This window comes from Idiotropiscis lumnitzeri, chromosome 19, assembly GCF_059441095.1.
Source record: "Idiotropiscis lumnitzeri isolate Australia: NSW breed Sydney's pygmy pipehorse chromosome 19, RoL_Ilum_1.0, whole genome shotgun sequence".
NCBI classification, from domain to species: Eukaryota; Metazoa; Chordata; class Actinopteri; order Syngnathiformes; family Syngnathidae; genus Idiotropiscis; species Idiotropiscis lumnitzeri.
The window spans coordinates 2,070,156-2,089,587 of NC_142409.1; the positions used below are offsets into that span (position 1 = coordinate 2,070,156).

The following is a 19,432-nucleotide window of genomic DNA, read 5'->3' on the forward strand; positions in this document are numbered from 1 at the left end:
TGCTCCCCCGAAGCGTGTCTCCGTTCGGTTGAACTCGGTTTCATTTCGCCCCGCCCGTGCCCGGGGAAGGTGCTCCTATTCGGCGTAACTGTGACGCGAGCATGCCCTCCTCCTCCGGAGCTTCCATTCGGTTAAACTTAGGGGCCGCTTGGCACCGCCCGTGCCCGGGGAAGGTGCTCCTCTACGGCTTAACTGCCACGCACGCCGGCAGGAGCTCTGGTACGGTCCGAACCGCGCGAAACGTCGCCACCAATCGTGTCCGGGGGAACGTGCTCTTCTTCGTCCACTCTCCTCTTCGGCGCACGCCGGCCGTCTAACCGCTCCAGCGCCCCCTCGTGCCGCTCGGCGAAACTACAATGCCCCCGAATATTTTTTAGACCCGCGAAGCACTGAACCCGCGAAAGGTGAACCGCGAAGTAGCGGGTTTTCACTGTAATATGCGGTGGCGTCTCTGGCATGAAAAGTTGAGTGGGGCGCAACATAGGCACTTTACATCCACAAGTAGCAAAGCCTACACAATAAATTTTAATACAAATGAAGACCACAATCCATTTTTATTGATAGCCTTACAAATGAATACCATAAATAAAACCTTTAAATGGTTCAAAATAAAAACGTTTTTCTCACCAGTGTTGTTCATTTCTTGAATAGAAAGGATGAACGTCGGTTTTTAATTTGGGCAAACTTGTCAATAACCCTTCTGTCAAAGTCCAATAATTCATGAATGAATTCATTTCGATGGACAAAATAGCCAACTTACCCACAGGCTGATGTGGTCCCAAACGTTTAATTTAAATTTTTTGCTCAAGTGGCAAAGCGCTAAATTTACCCTTTTAACAACAAATCCACTTCATTCATGCTGCTGGTTTGCTATTATTGTCTCTTTTCAACCAATTTCACTTACTTCTGTATACTGCCTTCCGCCTAAACTGAGTGAGTTGGTTGCGTCTTGAAGTCACGTCACGCATATCCTTTGGACATTTTAAATGAATGATGACCCCAGTTAATGCTGCCCCATGGTGGTCTCGTGAAAACAGTTTTGGACATGCTCACTATGGTTTGGGTGTTTCATGACTTAAACAGGCGCTCTGATAGCCCAATTTCAGTCCTGTTTGGAGAAGTTGGACAATTAAACTTGGCTTTTGTTAAATGTGTATATTATTCATAAATGTTTAGAACTAAATTGCCTCAGTAACATAATTGGTATTCATTGCTTTAGATTATTCTTAATCAAATAATTGATAAATTATCTGTAAAGAAGCTCAATTCTACTATCAATTTTGAGTTTGCATTGTGCTCAACAGCGCCATCTAGAGGGACCAGGCCCCACTGGCTTCAAATGCAGAGATGTCACTGCAAACATGCACGTTTGTATTAAAGATAGACAATGTGGTGATTTGACCCATCCAAGCATTTGGCGAACAATCACATTTAATTTAAACTTAACCTCATCCACAAATGACCTGGCCCAAGTTTACTTTTTAAACATTAAATGCAAACCTTGAGTACAAAATCTTGGCCTGCCCCGACCCTTCTATTAAAATTTATAGTACCAAAGATCACATAGAATTAATAAAGAATGTCACTTCTTTCACCAACAATTTAATCCATAAAACATGCCAAACAGACTTTAAACATGCTAGAAAACAGTTTTCTGGTACCTCTCCTCCTCCAATTTTATTATCAAATTTTTTTTTATTGCATGCTTTCATTTGCCTCTTTTGAATTTTCCCATCGTGGCTCCAGCTTTCAGCTTCTTTTTCGCAGACCCTTTTACTTCGGGCTCCTAAAAGGGAGATAGTAGGTCAGAAAGACAACACACAGCAATAACTGTTGTCAGAGATCAGAAATAGAGACTGCGTTGTCTCATTTTAAACTGTTATGTTGTGTCTGGTATGACAAGAATCAACAGTTCATTTTCAAACAATTCATAATTTGGAAAACTAGGAGAATGCCAATATGAATTTGCACACAGTTTGTTCCAATCGCGACCACTCTGAATAAAGAACACCAGACTTATACAGAAATATAATTATGCTAAAATACAGACAAGTGAATTAATGAATTAAGATTAATTAATTAATATATCGTATTTTCCGGACTATAAGATGCAAATTTTTTCCTAGATTTTGAACCATGCATCTAATACAACAGTGCGGCTTTTCTGTGGATTTTTTCGCTATATGGGTGCTCTATAATTCAGAAAATATGTTCAAATAAATCTGTTTTTTTTCTCTTGGTTCTGTTCTGTTTTAATTGTCTAAGTTGATGCCGTGTAAAAAGGCACTGTTTTAACAATCTGTTTATGTACCTTTATGTGCATTCACACCGAATTTCACATTTACAAAATTATTTTGTGCAAGCAGTAAACATTAAAAAAAAAAAAATAACAAAATGGCGGCTTAGACATTAAGTACTCTGTAGTACGGAATCATATTTTCATTGTCCAATCTTTCTGTATAACAAGAATTTCCTTACGTGGGAAATGACCACGATGCATATGTGAATTGTGCTGCCACTGCACTCTTCCTCACGCATGCGCACACACACCCACACTTGTCACTAGGGCTGCAAGATTTTAAAAAGAAAAACTAATTGCGATTATTCAAACCAATGTTGCGATTACGATTCGATTTCCGGATTTTGTATTTTACACATTAAAATGCATCAAAATGCTACGGTTTGTAAAATACGTATTAAGGAGTATAAATGACAAGAGCCAAGCAGCATGTCAGTCGAGGCTGTAGCGATGTCTGTCTTTATTGTGCACTTCCGTAACTCGCTGCCGCTCAGTACGGCAAGTGAGACGGACAAAAACAATCGCGGACAGTGAACATACAGTGAAACCCCGCTACTTCGCGGTTCACCTTTCGCGGGTTCAGTGCTTCGCGGGTCTAAAAAATCTTCAACAATTAAAAACTTTTTTGCCCGGGCACGATCGGGGCTCTCCATTCGCTCCGCTCTGCGGGGGCATTGTAGTTTCGCCGAGCGGCACGACGGGGCGCTGGAGCGGTTAGACGGCCGGCGTGCGCCGAAGAAGAGCGTGGGCGAAGAGGAGAGTGGACGAAGAAGAGCACGTTCCCCCGGGCACGATCGGGGGCGACGTTTCGCGCGGTTCGGACCGTACCAGAGCTCCGGCCGGCGTGCGTGGCAGTTAAGCCGAAGAGGAGCACCTTCCGCCCGGGCACGAGCGGGGCGACATTTCGCTCCGTTCGGGACCGTACGAGAGCTCCAGCCGGCGTGCGTGGCAGTTAAGCCAAAGAGGAGCACCTTCCGCCCGGGCACGAGCGGGGCGACATTTCGCTCCGTTCGGGACCGTACGAGAGCTCCGGAGGAGGCCGGCCGGCGTGCGTGGCAATTACGCCGAAGAGGAGCACCTTCCGCCCGGGGCACGAGCGGGGCGAAATTAAACCGAGTTCAACCGAACGGAGACACGCTTCTGGGGAGCAGGTCCGGCGTGCGTGACAATTAAGCCGAAGAGGAGCACCTCTTCCGCCCGGGCACGAGCGGAGCACGAGGCTGTCAGTTATGAATGAATAAATGAAGAATGCCACCTTTCATTTCGCAGGGCACACCGGACGGCGTACCAGCAGGTAAAAGTCGAAGTAATTAAATAAATACAAAAAGAAGTAATTGAATAAATACAAAAATAATGGCTGGGGATTAAAAAAATAATAAGTTTTAATAATAATTTAGTTTTTTTTGTTATAACAGGAATTTCACTCTCTCTCTCTTTCTACCCGTATTCTATATGGTGTAATGTATACAGGGGGGTATACTGTATACCTGTATAGGTTTTTTTAAAGCATTTTTGAAGGGGCGCCGCTAGTTCGCGGATTTTCAGTTTTTGCGGGTGGTCTCGGTCCCCATTAACCGCGATAACCGTACTGTATATCACAATACATTACACTGTTATCCGTTTCTGCTTCGACTTGCTTTATTTTATATACTCTTCAACTTTTCCTTTACACTTGTCTCTCATTTCTTTGCTCGCCACTGCAACATATCCGCTCATCTCCTCCACTGCACTCTTCCTCACGCATGCACACGCACACCCACTCGCCACACACAAGCTTGTCACAATGCTCGCAAAACTACGATTCTGAGTCAGTTTAGTTTCAGACAAAGAATTTGATCAATATTATAATACAAATAACTAATGTCACCATTTGATGAAAAGTACGAGGCGCTCTCCTCTGGCGATAATATTGTATTGTATTAATTTTTGGGGGGCTAGAAAAAGGAGCATATTCACCATTACTTGTATCAGACATGCACAATCACAAGTTAGAATGTTGCCATACGTGCTGAAAACATGCTCTGTGAGGGAGTATTTGCGCGAACCGGTGACAACGGTTCGCGCAAATACTTAGGAAATAGTTTTCCGATGCCAATTTTTTTCAAAACGTGAACGCTACTGTTAGCAATCTTAGCTTTGCACGTGAATGACCACTAGTTGTTGCCTCCCCTTCATCTGTTTATTTCTAATCTGTTTGACAGGCTTCATACTCAAATCGGTGGTGGTGTTTTAAACGTTGAAATACGTTGGTCGTGTTGCATCTGGATCTGATACTCTTTTTTTTTTTTATGCGGTTCATGTTTGTCGAATCTGCAGTATGTCCAAATAATAGACGTACCGTCCGTCTATAGCGCGAGCATCTTATCATTCTATATCTTTGCTGCTGTAACACCCCAAATTTCCCCATTGTGGGACTAATAAAGGACATCTTTATCTTTCCTCTCCTCGTCCACAGCGGTAGAAGTTACTTCCATTACATCCACTTTGGTACACGGCAATGACAATAACGCGTAGTGCGTTATTGTCGGACTGCGCTGACTGTTGGCACCAGAGCGCAGACATGTTAGCCAATTACACTGATTGGCCAGCGCTATTAAGACCCGAGCATCGACAATTCTGGTTGGCTAATTCATCTGTCACTCAAACAACATAGGTTGGTGGAGAGAGGAAAGAATAAAAAACCTCACTGTCTTGCGATTAGATAATCGCACTACGTCAAACCTCGATGTCGATTAGATTTCGACTTATCGTGCAGCCCTACTTGTCACAATGCTCGCAAAACCTGAATGAACATGCAAGTATCTTAACAAAAAACAGCTATTTTTGTTTTAGCTTTTTCTTCTACTCACTCACTCTCCAACTTTACATCCCCTCCCTCACCACACAAGACGGCATTGCTCAGCTGATGTTGCACAATTTTTGAAGCCAGCTGTGGGACACTTTGAAGTCCTCTATGCCCATAGATAGCGCTATTGATCTAGCCTTCTCTCTAATTAGCGGTCCAGTTCGCGGAAAGTTTTTAGCACAAAACCAGTTATAGTATTCCAGGACACGTTCATTTACGTCGCTGTAGTTCGCCCGTCAAGCCGCAAGCAATTTTCTCTGAGCAGGTAAACTGCTGGAAATCGTACTGAGCCAGAATTGATTCTTTGGGTTTCTTTTTTTTTTTTTTAACTTCATATCCCGTTTCGCTTAATCGGATCATTTCACTCTCTTCCACGGTCATTACCGTTCCTCTTCGTTTGGATGTCATGATCTACAGACGGAAATGTAAATTAATGCATTTTAAATCATCCACAATTTCAGTTAAACTCATGCCAAAGAAGTTATTTACATGTTGCCGTTTTGGATCCAATCATGGCGGAGCGGTCAAAGTTTTTCCGTTGTATGGAGCGGGGAACTGCTTGATTTTGCGCTACTGCGGGCTTCACCATGGCTTCTGGGTTCCAGATATCGGAATTTCCGTTGTGAGGAATCGATCGTCAAAGTAATATAGTAGTAGAAAATTTAATGCATACGTTTTTTTTTCAGGGTGGGGGAATTTCTGTTTGACAGAGGTCCGTAGGTAGGAATATTTGCTGTAGTCTGGTGCAGCTTGTATATCACTTTTTTTTTTTTTTTTTCTCCCCAAAAAAGTTGCTGCGGCTTAAATACAGGTGTGTCTAGTCCGGAGAATACTACATATTTTTCAATCTTCAATTAGAGTTGTTACCTTACTGAAACTTTTAAACATGCATAACATAAACTTCACAAATTCCACCAAACCGAGGTTATTATAGTTAACGGAACCTAATGAAATAACTAAAACGAAAATTGAAAAAACATTTTTGTCAACGGAATAAAATGAAAATGTTTACAAAACGAACTAGCTATTATTATAATGAAAATGCCTTTTGTTTTCGTATTTGTCTTCAATGTCATACATGCTGGTTCATTTTAAATTAATTTATTTTGGTATTACTGTCTACTTTACTTTATGACACAATACTTTATCTTTTTTTTATTCTTGCACAAAAAAAATTTCTATTTTAAAAAAAAGAGCAATGTAAAAATAAAATTAAGAAAACCACCATCCTAATTGCAGCCTTTGTGATTTAAAAATTGCACTCTACCACGATGTGATGTTATTTGAAATTGATTAATTGTTCAGCACTTATCCCCAGACACTCAAATCAAGAGACTCAACCTCAAACTTGGGAACAAAAAAAAATGTGATCGGGACAACTATAGACCCAAATGAGTACAAATGCTAAGGAAAATGGATTGTGTTCGGCATTAAAGGCTCATCAATACCAAAATTGTCTCACACATTACATTCGGTCCAACTCTGCTTCACTTCAAAGTAGAGTACCTTCCGTTTGGACGACAGCGACCCAGTGACTGAGAAGAAAGAGTCCAGTCGTCCCTGTGTGCTCCCCTGGCGACTCTTCACAATCTTCTTACACCCGTTGCGAATCCTGTCCTCACTTCATCGACACACAATTGATTTATAAAGGTGAGCAATGAGGGGGTGGGGGTGGGGTGGATTAATCAACAAATTGACATGGGGCCTGCGACCATCTGCGACCGGCAGCGCGGACACCGCCTACTGCCGCTAAATCACACGAGATAAGTTCCAGCTCGCCCGTGAGAGTGCGATAAAAAATGGACGGCTGCGTGCTTGCGTCTTACCTGAACTGTTTTTCTTCACACATGAAACGTAGCAGCCCGTCCTCGTCCGGCTCGTTCCACTTCAGCGCCACTGTGGAACAGTCGACCACTTCAGGATTCAGAAAAAGCTCCCTCGCCTCTTTGTACAGCCAGTCCTCTGGAGCCGGGTGCTTCTACATGCAAGAAATCATGGATAAAAGGACAAGCAAGCAAGTTTTTTTTTTCTAACTTCATCAACCTTACGTTAGGATCAATGTTTTCGAGGATCTCCTCGATGCTGCCATGCTGCTTGATCAGGTCGATGGCACGCTTGGGCCCAATCCCCTTGATGGTGCCGCAGTAGTCGCATCCCAATAGAATACACAGGTCTATGAACTGGTGGGAAACACATTCAGGAGTTGTGATGAATAAAGATAAAGATAAAGATGTCCTTTATTAGTCCCACAATGGGAAAATTTGAGCAATGGGGAAATTTGAGGTTCCGGCGCCGCGCGAGTGGCTGCCTGTTTACAGCAGCGTGGCTCACTATTGAGGCTTTTTTGTGTGTTTTTTCCCTTTACCCTGTTTTATTTTATTTTTACCTCATCTTTATCTTTATCTTTAATAATAAATCAAACTCAAATCGACATCACAACCGAGTAAAATGCAATTTTCAATTGGGTTGGGTTAGCAAGTGACCAGTGGGTCGCTGCCTGCGAAGTGAGCATCTCATGTGGCGGTAAGTGAGCCGACAATCTGCAGCTAAAACTTGGGAGCGTTGTTCCGGCACTCACCTGCTATCGTATTTTCACGACCATAGGGCACACCATATTATTGGACGCTGGACGCGGGCATGTCAAAGCACACTTTAGCGAAGCATGCATGCACGCAAAAAAACCCCAAAACAAAACAAAAAAATTTTTAAAAAACAATTTAGCATGTTTGCTTGTGTATGTATTTAAAAAGTCAGTGAAATATTTAACAATGTAGTCATGTTATTTATTTATTTATTTTTTTGATCAGTCCTCCTCATCCACAAATCCATCAAAGTCCTTGTCTTTTGTATCCAAAATGAACAGCTGGGCAAGTTCAAACACGACATGTTCCCTCTGATCATTGTCATTGTCAGAGTCAGTCTCGCTAACACGCAGGCCCTTAAATACGACGCCGGCTTTCGTAAAAACTCAAATAGCAGTGCAAGCTATCACATTAACTCCACAGTGCTTGATGACACAAAGCTGATGGAGGCATGCCACTACCTAAACACGCCATGTACGGTCATTGTGTCAAAACCAAACCAAAACTACAGTGTTACACCAAAACCAAAACGATCACCCAACATCAACTGATAAAACAGACTACTCAAACCTTCACCAACAGAGGGTGCTAACACACTGTGTAATGCTCCCACTCAGTCCCGAATTGCACTCACACACGTACACATTTTTGGAACTCGGTCCTCACATTTTTTTACCTGTTCATTTGTGAGGTTTATGTCCTGAAGGACGCGACTGAAGTCGAACTCTTGGACTGGAAGCTTCCTATAAAACAAAAACGATGGAATATCTTCAGTATTTTCAGTCAAGGGGGACAGTGCACTACCATAATGTTAAAAATGCACCATAGGCCACACAGTTTGGTAGATCGGGGTAATGACTGATAAAACTAAGTTTCAAGTTTTTGGCCATAGTTCCAAAAAGTAAGTTAAGGCTCATAACCTAAAGAAGGCAATACATACAGTAAAGTATGGTGGTGGTAGAATCATACTTTGGGGATATGTTTCTGTGACCTTTAACAAGGAATTACGGACAGCGTTAGGAGATCTGTATTGTACTTAGGGTCAATTAAAGACACTTTAAACAGTGTCAGGCGTGTGCTGACTCCCATTTGACATTGAGTTTGACTCGTTAATCTTAACACAGCCACAACTGGAATCACGTTATTTCAATTGTTTTTACGTTTTCCATTTGAAAATGTTTTTTTTCTTCCAACTGAATTGTAACAGGTTACAAGAGAGATTATTTGCAATCTTTGAAATGTTTTATAAAATCCTCCAAACCTGGCATTTGAACATTTTTTTAATAACCACACTAGATAAACATTTTCACATCTATGCACCTAACATGCCAGAGTAGACATTCAAACCCCAAACCTTGGAACTCTTAGACAGCTGGGCTAAGCACAAGACTAACAATTGGCTAATCATACTAACCAACACTGGCAAACATGCAAACGCAAGCCTACAGTATACAACAAAACACATAATCGCAACATCACTATTGATGCGTGTTCACCATCAATACAACTTTCGTTTAAAACTTACATATCAGAAATAGGAAAAGATAGCACAAAATTACTTTGCTTCGCTGGCCGTAAGGTGTCTCAGCAGGACGTTTGTTCCGAAAGTCAGCCCGTCCATATCCTCCGTTGCTGTGGCAAAGACTTTCCCTGCTTTGACCAAAGCGGCACAGCTGGCCTCAGCCTCACAGGGTGCCTGCAAAGACAAGAAATTGAAACGCTTTCCTATTTTCATGGCAAATCATCATCAAACCTTGACCACACAGTCTGCTCGTGTTGGATAAGGTAAGTAAAGAAAGTGTTTCTATTTAATGTCAATCACCTGTCTTGGGGGTTCAGTATATTGCTCAAGGACACTTTGGTCACAAGTGACGGGGATCAAACCCTCAACCACCAGTGCTGTTTTGGCAGGCATTTTAGAATAGTCTTTTGGACAAAAAAGCTTATTTGTTTTCGTCACATTTAGTCATTCCTATTAGTGATAGGAGCGGCACGGTGGCCGACTGGTTAGTACGATGGCCTCACAGTGCAGATGTTGTGGGTTCTTCCTGTGTGGAGTTTGCATGTTCACCGCGTGCGTGTGTGGGTTCCACCAGGTACTCCGGTTTCCTCCCACATTCCAAAAACATGCATGACAGGTTGATCGAAAACTCAAAATTGCCTTTAGGTATGAGTGTGAGAGCGAATGGTTGTTCGTCTAAGTGGGCCCTGCAATTGGCTGGCAACCAGTTCAGGGTGTACTGCCCGAAGACAGCTGGGATAGGCTCCAGAATCAGAATCAGAAATCCCTTTATTGTCATTGTACGCAAGTGTGCAACAAGATTAGAGAGCTCCCCTCTCCAGTGCAATACAACAATAATTCAGATAAATATATAAATTAGATAAATAAGAGAATAGTTAGTGCAATGGAAAATAATACTGAATAGGATATATAGCTTGTGAGGAGAAGCAGTAAAGATAATGGATGGATATTTGGCATAGTTTTAGTCTTGTTTCATTCGACGGAAACTCAAAGAAAAAAATGTTTTAGTCTAGTTTTCGTTTATTTAGCCAACAAAAAAAACTAAAAGGTTTTATAAGTTCGTTGTACTGAAAAATCAACTGATCAACTACTAAGCTCTGTTTTCGTCAACAATGAAAAAATTTTGTTACGCCCCTTCGTTTCATGACGATAACGAGATGACGAGCTAAACGTGGCTCTCCGATGACCTCTCCTGGACACACACAACATCACAGCAGTGATAAAGAAGGTCCACCAGCGTCTGCACTTCCGGAGGGTCTTCAGGAAATTCAACCTGGACAAGAAGCTGCTGCTGGCCTTCTACCACTCATCCATCGAGAGCCTGCTCACGTACTGTGTCTCCACCTGGTACGGCGGCTGCACTGAGGCAGACAGAGTGAGGCTCCAGAGGACAGTCAAAACAGCGCAGAGAATTATTGGCTGCCCTCTCCCCTCCCCTTCGGACATCTACACCACCCGGTGCCTCAGCAAAGCTCTCAATATCGTCAAAGACAATACTCACCCGAGCTCACACCTGTTCGACCTGTTGCCCTCTGGCAGGCGCTATAGGTGCATCAAAACAAAGACCAACAGACTGAAAACCAGTTTCTTCCCGAGAGCCATCTCCATGCTGAACTCTCACACATTACCTTGCAGAACAGCGACATGTGTTTTTATTTATCCAATTTTGTATTTATTTTCTATTTAATTATTTAATCTTTAATTAATCTATTATTTTATATATATATAATTACATTATTGTTGTGTTGCACTGGAGCGGGGAGCTCTCTAATCTCGTTCACACTGAGTACAATGACAATAAAGGGCATTCTGATTCTCTTTGAAGAAAACGTCCAAATGACAATAGGTTGCACGAGCATTGTGATTTTTTTAAACGACTGATTTCATGTACAATAGGAAGAGATATCATACATTTTGAATGTCGGACGGATCACACGTTAACAATTTCGTCCCGTCACGGAAAATTAATGTACGTCACGTCATGTTTTCGTCATCATGGAGCCACGTTTAGCTGGTTAATATCTCGTTATAGTCATGAAAATAAGGAGTGTTAACGAAATATTTTTTTCATTGTTGACAAAAACAACACTGTCAACCACTGAGCCATGACGCCCTTAAAAGAGGTAAGTGTAGTAGATTCTTAAATCTATTTAATTTGAAAGGAGAACAAAACAAACCTCAATGTAAGGCACTCCCATCAGAGTCAACAGCTTCTTGCACTCATCATTATGCTGCCTGGTGACCTTGACCAGACGCTTTGAGAGCTTGTCAATGTTCTCTTGTTCCCCTAAGTTGGGAAAAAAAACATTTTAATGACAACAATATTTACAAATATAAAAGAATTATATGCGACAGCCTCTGGCTTAAATGTCCTCATGGATCCAAAAATACAAGTTGAGATATTCATTCAAAACCAACTTGGAAGAAATGATGACATAGAAGAGTGTCAAAATATTCAACAGGAATCTCAGAACATTTCTACTTCATACCGACTCGCTATTCTGTCAATATCTTCACTCCTTGATACAATTTCTGCTGGGAGGAACTCGCATGTTTCCAGATCTCATGACAGTCGCTTTCGTTATAAAGTAAGACGGGTAAATCTAACCTCGTTGTTGGGCAGCCCTGTATTCACATTTTTATTTATTTCTTGAGTGTTTGAATCTGAACAATGATCCAAACCCCCTTTTTTTAACCTAGTTAATGCATTATGAGCTTGAGCTCAAAACACAGCTAGTGTTGATTTTGTGTTGTAGGGGCGTTAATATAAATTATTTGCGATATTAAACTTGGTGGAGAAAGGTGAAAATTCAGGGCTGGGCGATATGGCTGAAAACTATATCGGTAGGCATGCATGGCATATCTATATATCGAATTATTATTTTTGTATGTATATATTTTTATACACATCGGCGACAATTTCAACTTTAAGGCTGCTGGGAAATAAAATTACAGAATTTACTTACTTATTTGTAATTAAAAAAATACAAGTAAAATCGCTAATTTAAAATTTTACAGTCAAAGGAATTCTGTACCGAGTTCCTGGGCTTGTGCGAGCATTTTCTCAGCTTCTGCTCTTCTCTCGACTCTCTTTTCCAGCTGTGGTGAAACAGAAAGTAAAGTTAGACTCACATCTATATATTTTGGGTAATAGTTACAAATCAATATGCAACACTAGTTCTATAACGGTATGAGAACAATGAAGAAAATCTTAATAAATGTGGTCCCACAGTATCCTGAGCTTTGGGATGAAATGAGAGATTACATACTATCGTTCACACTTACACACCATTAGTAAATAAGTCCCTATTTTTCTGATGCTCATCTGCCCGTCCTCCTTCTAAAAATGTGAAATGCCAGGATTTCATATGCTACTGTAAACTATTTTGAATTGGGTTCACTATGTTGTAGTTGGGGGTGGCACGGTGGCCCGACTGGTTAGCACGAAGGCCTCACAATACGGAGGTTGTGGTCCGATTCCGGCTCCGGCCTTCTCCCCGTGCCTGCGTAGGTTTCCTCCCACATTCCAAAAACATACATGGAAGGTTGATTGGACACTCGAAATTGCCCCTAGGTATGAGCATGAGTGCGGATGGTTGTTCGTCTATGTGTGCCCTGCGATTGGCTGGACACCAATTCAGGGTGTACCACGCCGACTGCCTGAAGACAGCTGGGATAGGCTTCAGCACCCCCCGCGACCCTAGTGAGGAGAAGCGGTACAGATAATGGATGGATGGATGGATGTTGTAGTTAGCTGGATATCGGACAAAGACAAGAACAGGATTTTGGACTCTGGATTTGCCCAAACAAGGGAGCTGGCAAGCCATCCACCAAGTTCTGCTTAACCTAACTGCCCCTTTTTCTACGGAGCTGGACCTTTAAAACCCTACCTCTCCAGATGTGGTATGCCTGCATTCATATCACTAACATCACTTGCACACTCCAAAGTAACAATACAAAAGATAAACACAAACAAAGTGGTTTTAACAGTGACAATCTTTTACATGTTAACATTTGAAATCCATGCGACCATGAGCGCATATCCAGCACAAACATTAACCTGGCTGTCCTGAACGTGCGCTCCCTTTTAAACAAAACTTTTATCATAAACGACCTGATTTTAGACAACAACCTTGAAGGTATTCATTTGTCTGAGACATGGCTAGGTACAGATGCTCCAGTTGCTCTCACCGAGGCTTGCCCACCAAATTTTAATTTTTTATTTTCGACCAGAGACTGTAAAAGAGGAGGCGGGACTGCGTCAATTATAAAAACTTCTCTTATTTCAAAGGAAACTATTTTCAACAGGTATTTATCTTTCGAACACCATGCCTTTGTTTTTAGCAGTCCCTCTATTCTCTTCGTCACACATTATAGACCTCCTCATCACTCTACTTCTTTTTTTAGTGAGTTTTTATCGATTTTACATTCCACTTATAACAGAATTTTAAGAACTGGCGATTTTATATATCTCAGACCCACTGTCCAGAGCATTTTTAAACTATTTTGATTTTAAACAGCATGTCGCACAGCCAACTCACAACAGAGGACACACCCTGGACCTGGTCATAACCTACGGCCTGTCCGTTGGCGTGTCCTCTGTTGTTGGCCTGGCTGTGTCAGACCACTACTGTGTATATTATAACATCGCCAGTTTTAATCAACAAGCAGCCCCGGTGAGAACAGTGAGAAAACGCTACCTAACCTTTTGAGGCTGCAAATTTTATTGAAATTTTAAAGAGCACCCCTGCTGACATTTTACCTGCACCTTGTGATTTTATTGTTGATAATTTTAACAGGATTTTAAAATCAACATTAGACTCGGTTGCTTCACTTTTAACAAAAAACATAAAAATCAAGACGATACCCCCGTGGAGAAATGATTTAACTAAGAAATCAAAAAGAAAATGCAGGAGTGTAGAAAGGAGGTGGAGAAAGAGCAACCTTAAAGTTCATTATCAAATTTTATGTCAACAACTCAAATCCTACAATAAAACAGTCAAACGGGCAAGAATGTCTTACTTCTCAAATCTCATTACAATGAATAAAAACAACCCTAGATATCTCTTCTCCACCTTCGATCTTTTAACCAGCTCTGATCTTAAAAGGTCCTCACAGACAGCGACAGACGTTCTCTGTGAGGACTTTGCAGACCACTTCAGAAGTAAAATCGATGACATAAAATCCAGTCTTTTAGCTCATCAAAATGGAAATTCTATTTTGGACAGTCATTTTTACCAGAGGAAACACTGGAAAGTTTTGCCCTGGATGATGGTTGATGGTCGAGTTTTCTCCCAGGTAAATCAAACAACCTGCCTTTTCGATCCAATTCCCACATCACTTTTAAAAGCTTTTTATGGATTTTTTGAGGAACAGATTTTAAATATAGTTAATTGCTCTCTTCAGACGGGTGTCTTCCCCACTGCGTTTAAAACGGCGGTGGTGAAGCCCCTTCTGAAGAAGGGCAATTCAGACCCCAGTGTTTTAAATTACAGAACGGTATCCAACTTACCGCTTTTAAGTAAGATTTTAGAAAAAATTGTTTTTCTACAGTTGAATTATTTTTTAAATACAAATAATGTTTTAGAGAAATTTCAATCTGGTTTTAGAATGGACCACAGTACAGAGACAGCTCTTTTAAATGATTTCAGGTGTTTTGCAGATGCAAAAAAACTCACAGTTTTGGTGCTACTGGATTTAAGTGCCGCTTTTGACACAGTAGATCACCATATTTTATGAAATAGACTTAAAAACCTAGTGGGCATCTCTGGTACTGCTTTTAACTGGTTTTATTCTTATCTCACAGACACACGTTTCTTTGTAAGTATGGATACCTGTTCCTCCAAAACCCATTCTTGGGGATGTCATTAGGAGACGCAGCATCAGCTTCCACAACTACGCTGATGACACACAGTTGTATATTGATGTGTCTCCGGATGACACAAAGCCCATCGATACCCTTTTAAATTGCATTTTAGATATTAAGTCATGGATGGCAGAGAATTTCCTACAGCTCAATCAGGACAAAACAGAGGTTTTAGTTATCGGTCCTGAAGGTCAGAGAGAAAAACTTTAACCAAAACTACAAGATTATAAATCATCACAATTTGTGAAGAACCTGGGCGTCATTTTTGACTCTGAGCTCAGTTGTATTCCTCATATTAAAAATGTAACCAAGATTGGTTTTTATCACCTTAAGAATATAGCCAGAGTCTGCCCGTTTCTCTCTCAGGCTAACACGGAGGTGCTGATGCATGCTTTTATTTCCTGCCGCTTAGATTATTGTAATGCCCTGCTCTCTGGTCTTCCCAAAAAGAGTATTTCCAGTCTACAATTACTTCAGAATTCAGCCGCACGGGTGCTGACGAGGACCAGAGGCCGGGCACATATTACACCAGTTTTAAAATCGCTGCAATGGCTCCCTGTGTGTTTCAGGATTGATTTTAAGGTGATTCTATTAGTTTATTAATGCCTTAATGGTCTTGGGCCATCTTATTTATCTGACCTTCTTTTCTCGTATCAACCCTCGCGGACCCTGAGGCCCTCTGGCACAGGCCTGTTAATTATTCCTAGGGTGAGGACTGGAACACATGGCGAGGCTGCATTCAGCCATTCTGGTCCTCGTCTATGGAATAGCCTGCCGGAGGACATCAGGTCCGCAGAGACTGTTGATATTTTTAAGGAGGCTCAAGACTCACCTTTTTAGTTTGGCTTTTAAATAATTTATCTTGGTCTTTTAATTCAGGACTGTCATTTTATCTATTATCCTTGTCTTTCATTTTTAGCTTCTTTGTCTTTTAGTATCATCATTTTTTATATATATTTCAGCTCCGTCTTTTTTTTTTACTGTCTTTTAATTTTTAGCTTCTTTCTTTCTTTTTAGCATTATTATTTTCTTTTATATATTTTAGCTCCAGTGTTTCCTCAAGGGGGCCCTCCGCGCCGGGAGGTGTGGTCCTTTTTATTTTAACCTATACACTTTTTATTTTTTTGCTCAATTGTGGTTTTGTCTGTATTCTTAAATCTTGTGATGAAGTTGACCATGACCATGAAAAGGGGTCTAAGTCAGAAGCTGGAACTCAAACCTCATAACTGTCAGGCTGCCATGCCAACCACTAATCTCCTAAGATACCCGTTAGACTATAATAATTCTTCAAAACATTCCAAGCGTATATTCATGCCAGCGCATGATCTGTTTTAGTTCTGACGAATAACACTTCACATAGGAAGGAATGGTTGTATGGTAGCCCGTAACACAAGAATGCAGAGACGTATTGATAACAACAGCATATGAACACACAAACCTCTCCGGACTTGAGCTGTGGGGGCTTGCCATCAAACACATAAACAGGTTTGATGCCATGTTCCAGCATGCGGATGGTCCTGTAGAACATTCCCATGAGGTGGCTGGGAATGAAAGGCACAATTAAAGTGGTGTAGGAATAAACAACGACTGTGCTCAACTAACACTGACTTGCGCAAATATAAATATTTATTTTCTTTCAAGATAAAGTGAAAATAACTGCTTCCTCTTGCAAAAATAACCCCTTTGTCAAAACATGCACAATCACAACACGATTCTTAGTATGTGAACATTTTAAAACAATTTACATGATAAAATCAAAGTGCAAAGTTCGGCTGACCCATATGTGTGTTGTCAAAGAGTTATGTCGCACCTAGGGGTGTGCATCTCTCCATTAAAGACGGTTCGATACGCATCTCGATACATGGGGTGCGGTTTGATTCAAGGACGGTTCGGTTTTAAAGTGGAACGATTCGATTCGGTTTGATTCTGTATGATTACGGTTCGAATCTGTGTAGAGCTGACACGATTATTTGATCAACTTTCCATGATCAAATTAATTGAGAATCATTTTGATATGATTAATAGCCCAAATACCTTACTTTAAAAATATCCAAATTCTTGGAATTAGCACATTTACTTTTAGTTTGGAAAGCGGGATCAAGTGCAATTGGCTGTCGACCAGTTCAGAGTGTACCACATGCCCGCGACCGTTGTGACGATAAGCGGTTCAAACATTTTTTTTTGGGGCTTTTTTTTTGTAATTTATAGAACAAACCAGGAACTGAATCGTAATTTGGAAAATGCGGAAGAATGTCCCGTTTCAGAAGAAAAAGATGGAAATTAAAACATATTTTAACACAATAATCCATTGTTTAGTTGCAGCTCTAATTCAGTGGCATTACGAATCAATTTCGTATTGCACAGCCCAGTTATAGGGTATGATGCAATGAGTTTCTGGTTAAAAGTAGACACGTTAAAACTGGCAATAACTTGTCAGCACTGTAAATATGACATTTCCTTTTGAAAAAAAGTTATTACAGACTAGAAAAAGAAAAATTTGAATTATTTTGTCACATTTAATAACATGTAACAGATCTCCAAAGCCCAAAATATTCCCATTCATTATATGCAATTTAACAATAGATGTGTGACGACTCAGATTGAGGCACAACTAGCTGTCCTTAGACTTTATCCTTGACTTGGTTGTTGTTACACACACACTTGTTAGTGAAATGCCGTCGAGTCGGTATGGCATAACGGGGCTCTAATGTTTTTATCATGTGACGAAAGCACTCATCCAACAGAGTATGGTCGTACATTGTTATTAATAAACCGGGTTATTGAGGCTGTTATTACCTTTCCTCTCACTGAATTGTGGGCGAGTTTTGATCAAAAGAAATCCAGTAGGTTTGCGTCCTTTTCTGTGTGTTAGTGTTAGCCGTGCCTGATTGCTCGTGAAATCCATGCCTCCTCACCAAATGAGTGCGTCGATTTGTCGTACTACTTGTGTATTTCAGCGCCATTTTACAGTCTTTGCATATGGCGACACTTATATCCAGATCTCCATTCTTTTTATAAAATTCGAATTTCTTCCATACTTTGCATTTTAAACTTGCCGGGGCTTAAGAATCTTGTCCGAATCTGCCATTACTGCTCTCATTCCATCGCAAACTTGAAGCGCTATCTGACGTAACATTGACAAGTCTCGCGTGACTTTTGAAAAAGTGATATGCAGTTGTCACAAGCAAGTTTATGAATTTTCTCATTCATTAAAGTCATTTAATTGTCATGGCATTTAACCGATTTAAACCAATTTATCAAATTTTAACTTGATTAATTTTGTAAATGCCATCCACTCTGCTACTTCATTGTCATACAGCGAACAATTCAAAAATGCTACCTAATGTTGACTTTTCTTAAGTGATAAGTTAACAGAGACTAATCAACACACTCTTGCGAACACTATGCCTTTTTTTGTTGTATCTAAAGAGTTGTACCTAGTGGTCTCTCCATCCTCGTTTTGCAGTACGTTCCCATCCTGTCGCACAGCAATCAGGAACTGATAGATGCACATAGAAGCATCTATAGCAATTTTCCGACCTGGGAGAAAAAAAAATGGTAACACATTTTCTCTTTGGAGACCTTTCCCAATGGATGACATTGTTTCATAGCCGCCACTTAATTGAAGCAGGCCTTGTCATTGACGCGTCGTAGGATTTTACATCCCTTACCAAAGTAGTTTTTGATGTCTTGCTCTCTTATGCCACTCGGAGCCTGGTCTGCAATGAGCTTGGCGAGTCCATGTATACCCATTGTAGTGGTGAGGACCTCAAATCAAAAGGATGACGCTCTGAGGAAAAAAACATTCCAAATGATTGTAATTTCTAAGCGTCTGGCATTGGCGGCCAGTGTGACAGCGACTTGGGCAAAACGCACGCCAGGCGGGCTACCGTGTTTCGTTAACAATATGCGATGCTTGCTGCATGCCGATAAGAATCATTATTATATATAATATTTTACAAGGTCGGCGCCATACGAAAAGTAACAGCGAGCCTGATAATTTTCAAAGATACGAAGTTGCCCGATTTAGTAAGGGAACGCAAATTTATTCGCGGAGACTCTAAAACTCAACATTGTATTCAGCAACGCCGATAAATAAAAGATAACAACGGATTCAAATTACTTCGAAATAGATATACATTGTTTACCAAGCACTTAGCAGTAATAGTCCAGCTAGCGTCGCAAAGCATCCGTCGCCAGGATGTGCGTCGATTTCGCGGGAAATGAACTGCCAGACATTACTAATCTATCTATCGAGTGTACATCTGTTAAAGGCGGTAAAGAGTTTCCTATCGATGCGTTCATGTGCATTTACGTG

At 41.0% G+C, this 19,432-nt stretch overlaps 1 protein-coding gene across 1 annotated transcript; it reads right to left on the minus strand.

Moving 5' to 3' along the window:
* Positions 1-1,582: 1,582 nt before the first annotated feature.
* On the minus strand, positions 1,583-19,418 carry fen1 (flap structure-specific endonuclease 1). The gene is made up of 12 exons (XM_088282638.1): positions 19,263-19,418; positions 18,786-18,904; positions 18,552-18,654; positions 16,553-16,655; positions 12,284-12,347; positions 11,426-11,535; positions 9,286-9,422; positions 8,403-8,469; positions 7,193-7,324; positions 6,971-7,122; positions 6,651-6,765; positions 1,583-1,786 (listed from the first exon to the last, which is right to left on the minus strand). The coding sequence occupies exons 2-12, from the start codon at positions 18,865-18,867 to the stop codon at positions 1,709-1,711; spliced, it is 1,143 nt and encodes a 380-aa protein (XP_088138764.1). The 5' UTR covers positions 18,868-18,904; positions 19,263-19,418; the 3' UTR covers positions 1,583-1,708.
* Positions 19,419-19,432: the final 14 nt, after the last annotated feature.

What these genes read in the sequence shown, in the direction of transcription:
- fen1 (XM_088282638.1), bottom strand. Translation starts at nt 18,867, where the DNA reads ATGGGTATACATGGACTCGCCAAGCTCATTGCAGACCAGGCTCCGAGT. An exon ending in TGGGAGTGCCTTACATTGAG is followed by an intron (nt 9,423 to 11,425) that starts GTTTGTTTTGTT and finishes TTGTCTTTGCAG; the next exon opens with GCACCCTGTGAGGCTGAGGC. An exon ending in TGTGAAGAAAAACAGTTCAG is followed by an intron (nt 6,766 to 6,970) that starts GTAAGACGCAAG and finishes GTGTCGATGAAG; the next exon opens with TGAGGACAGGATTCGCAACG.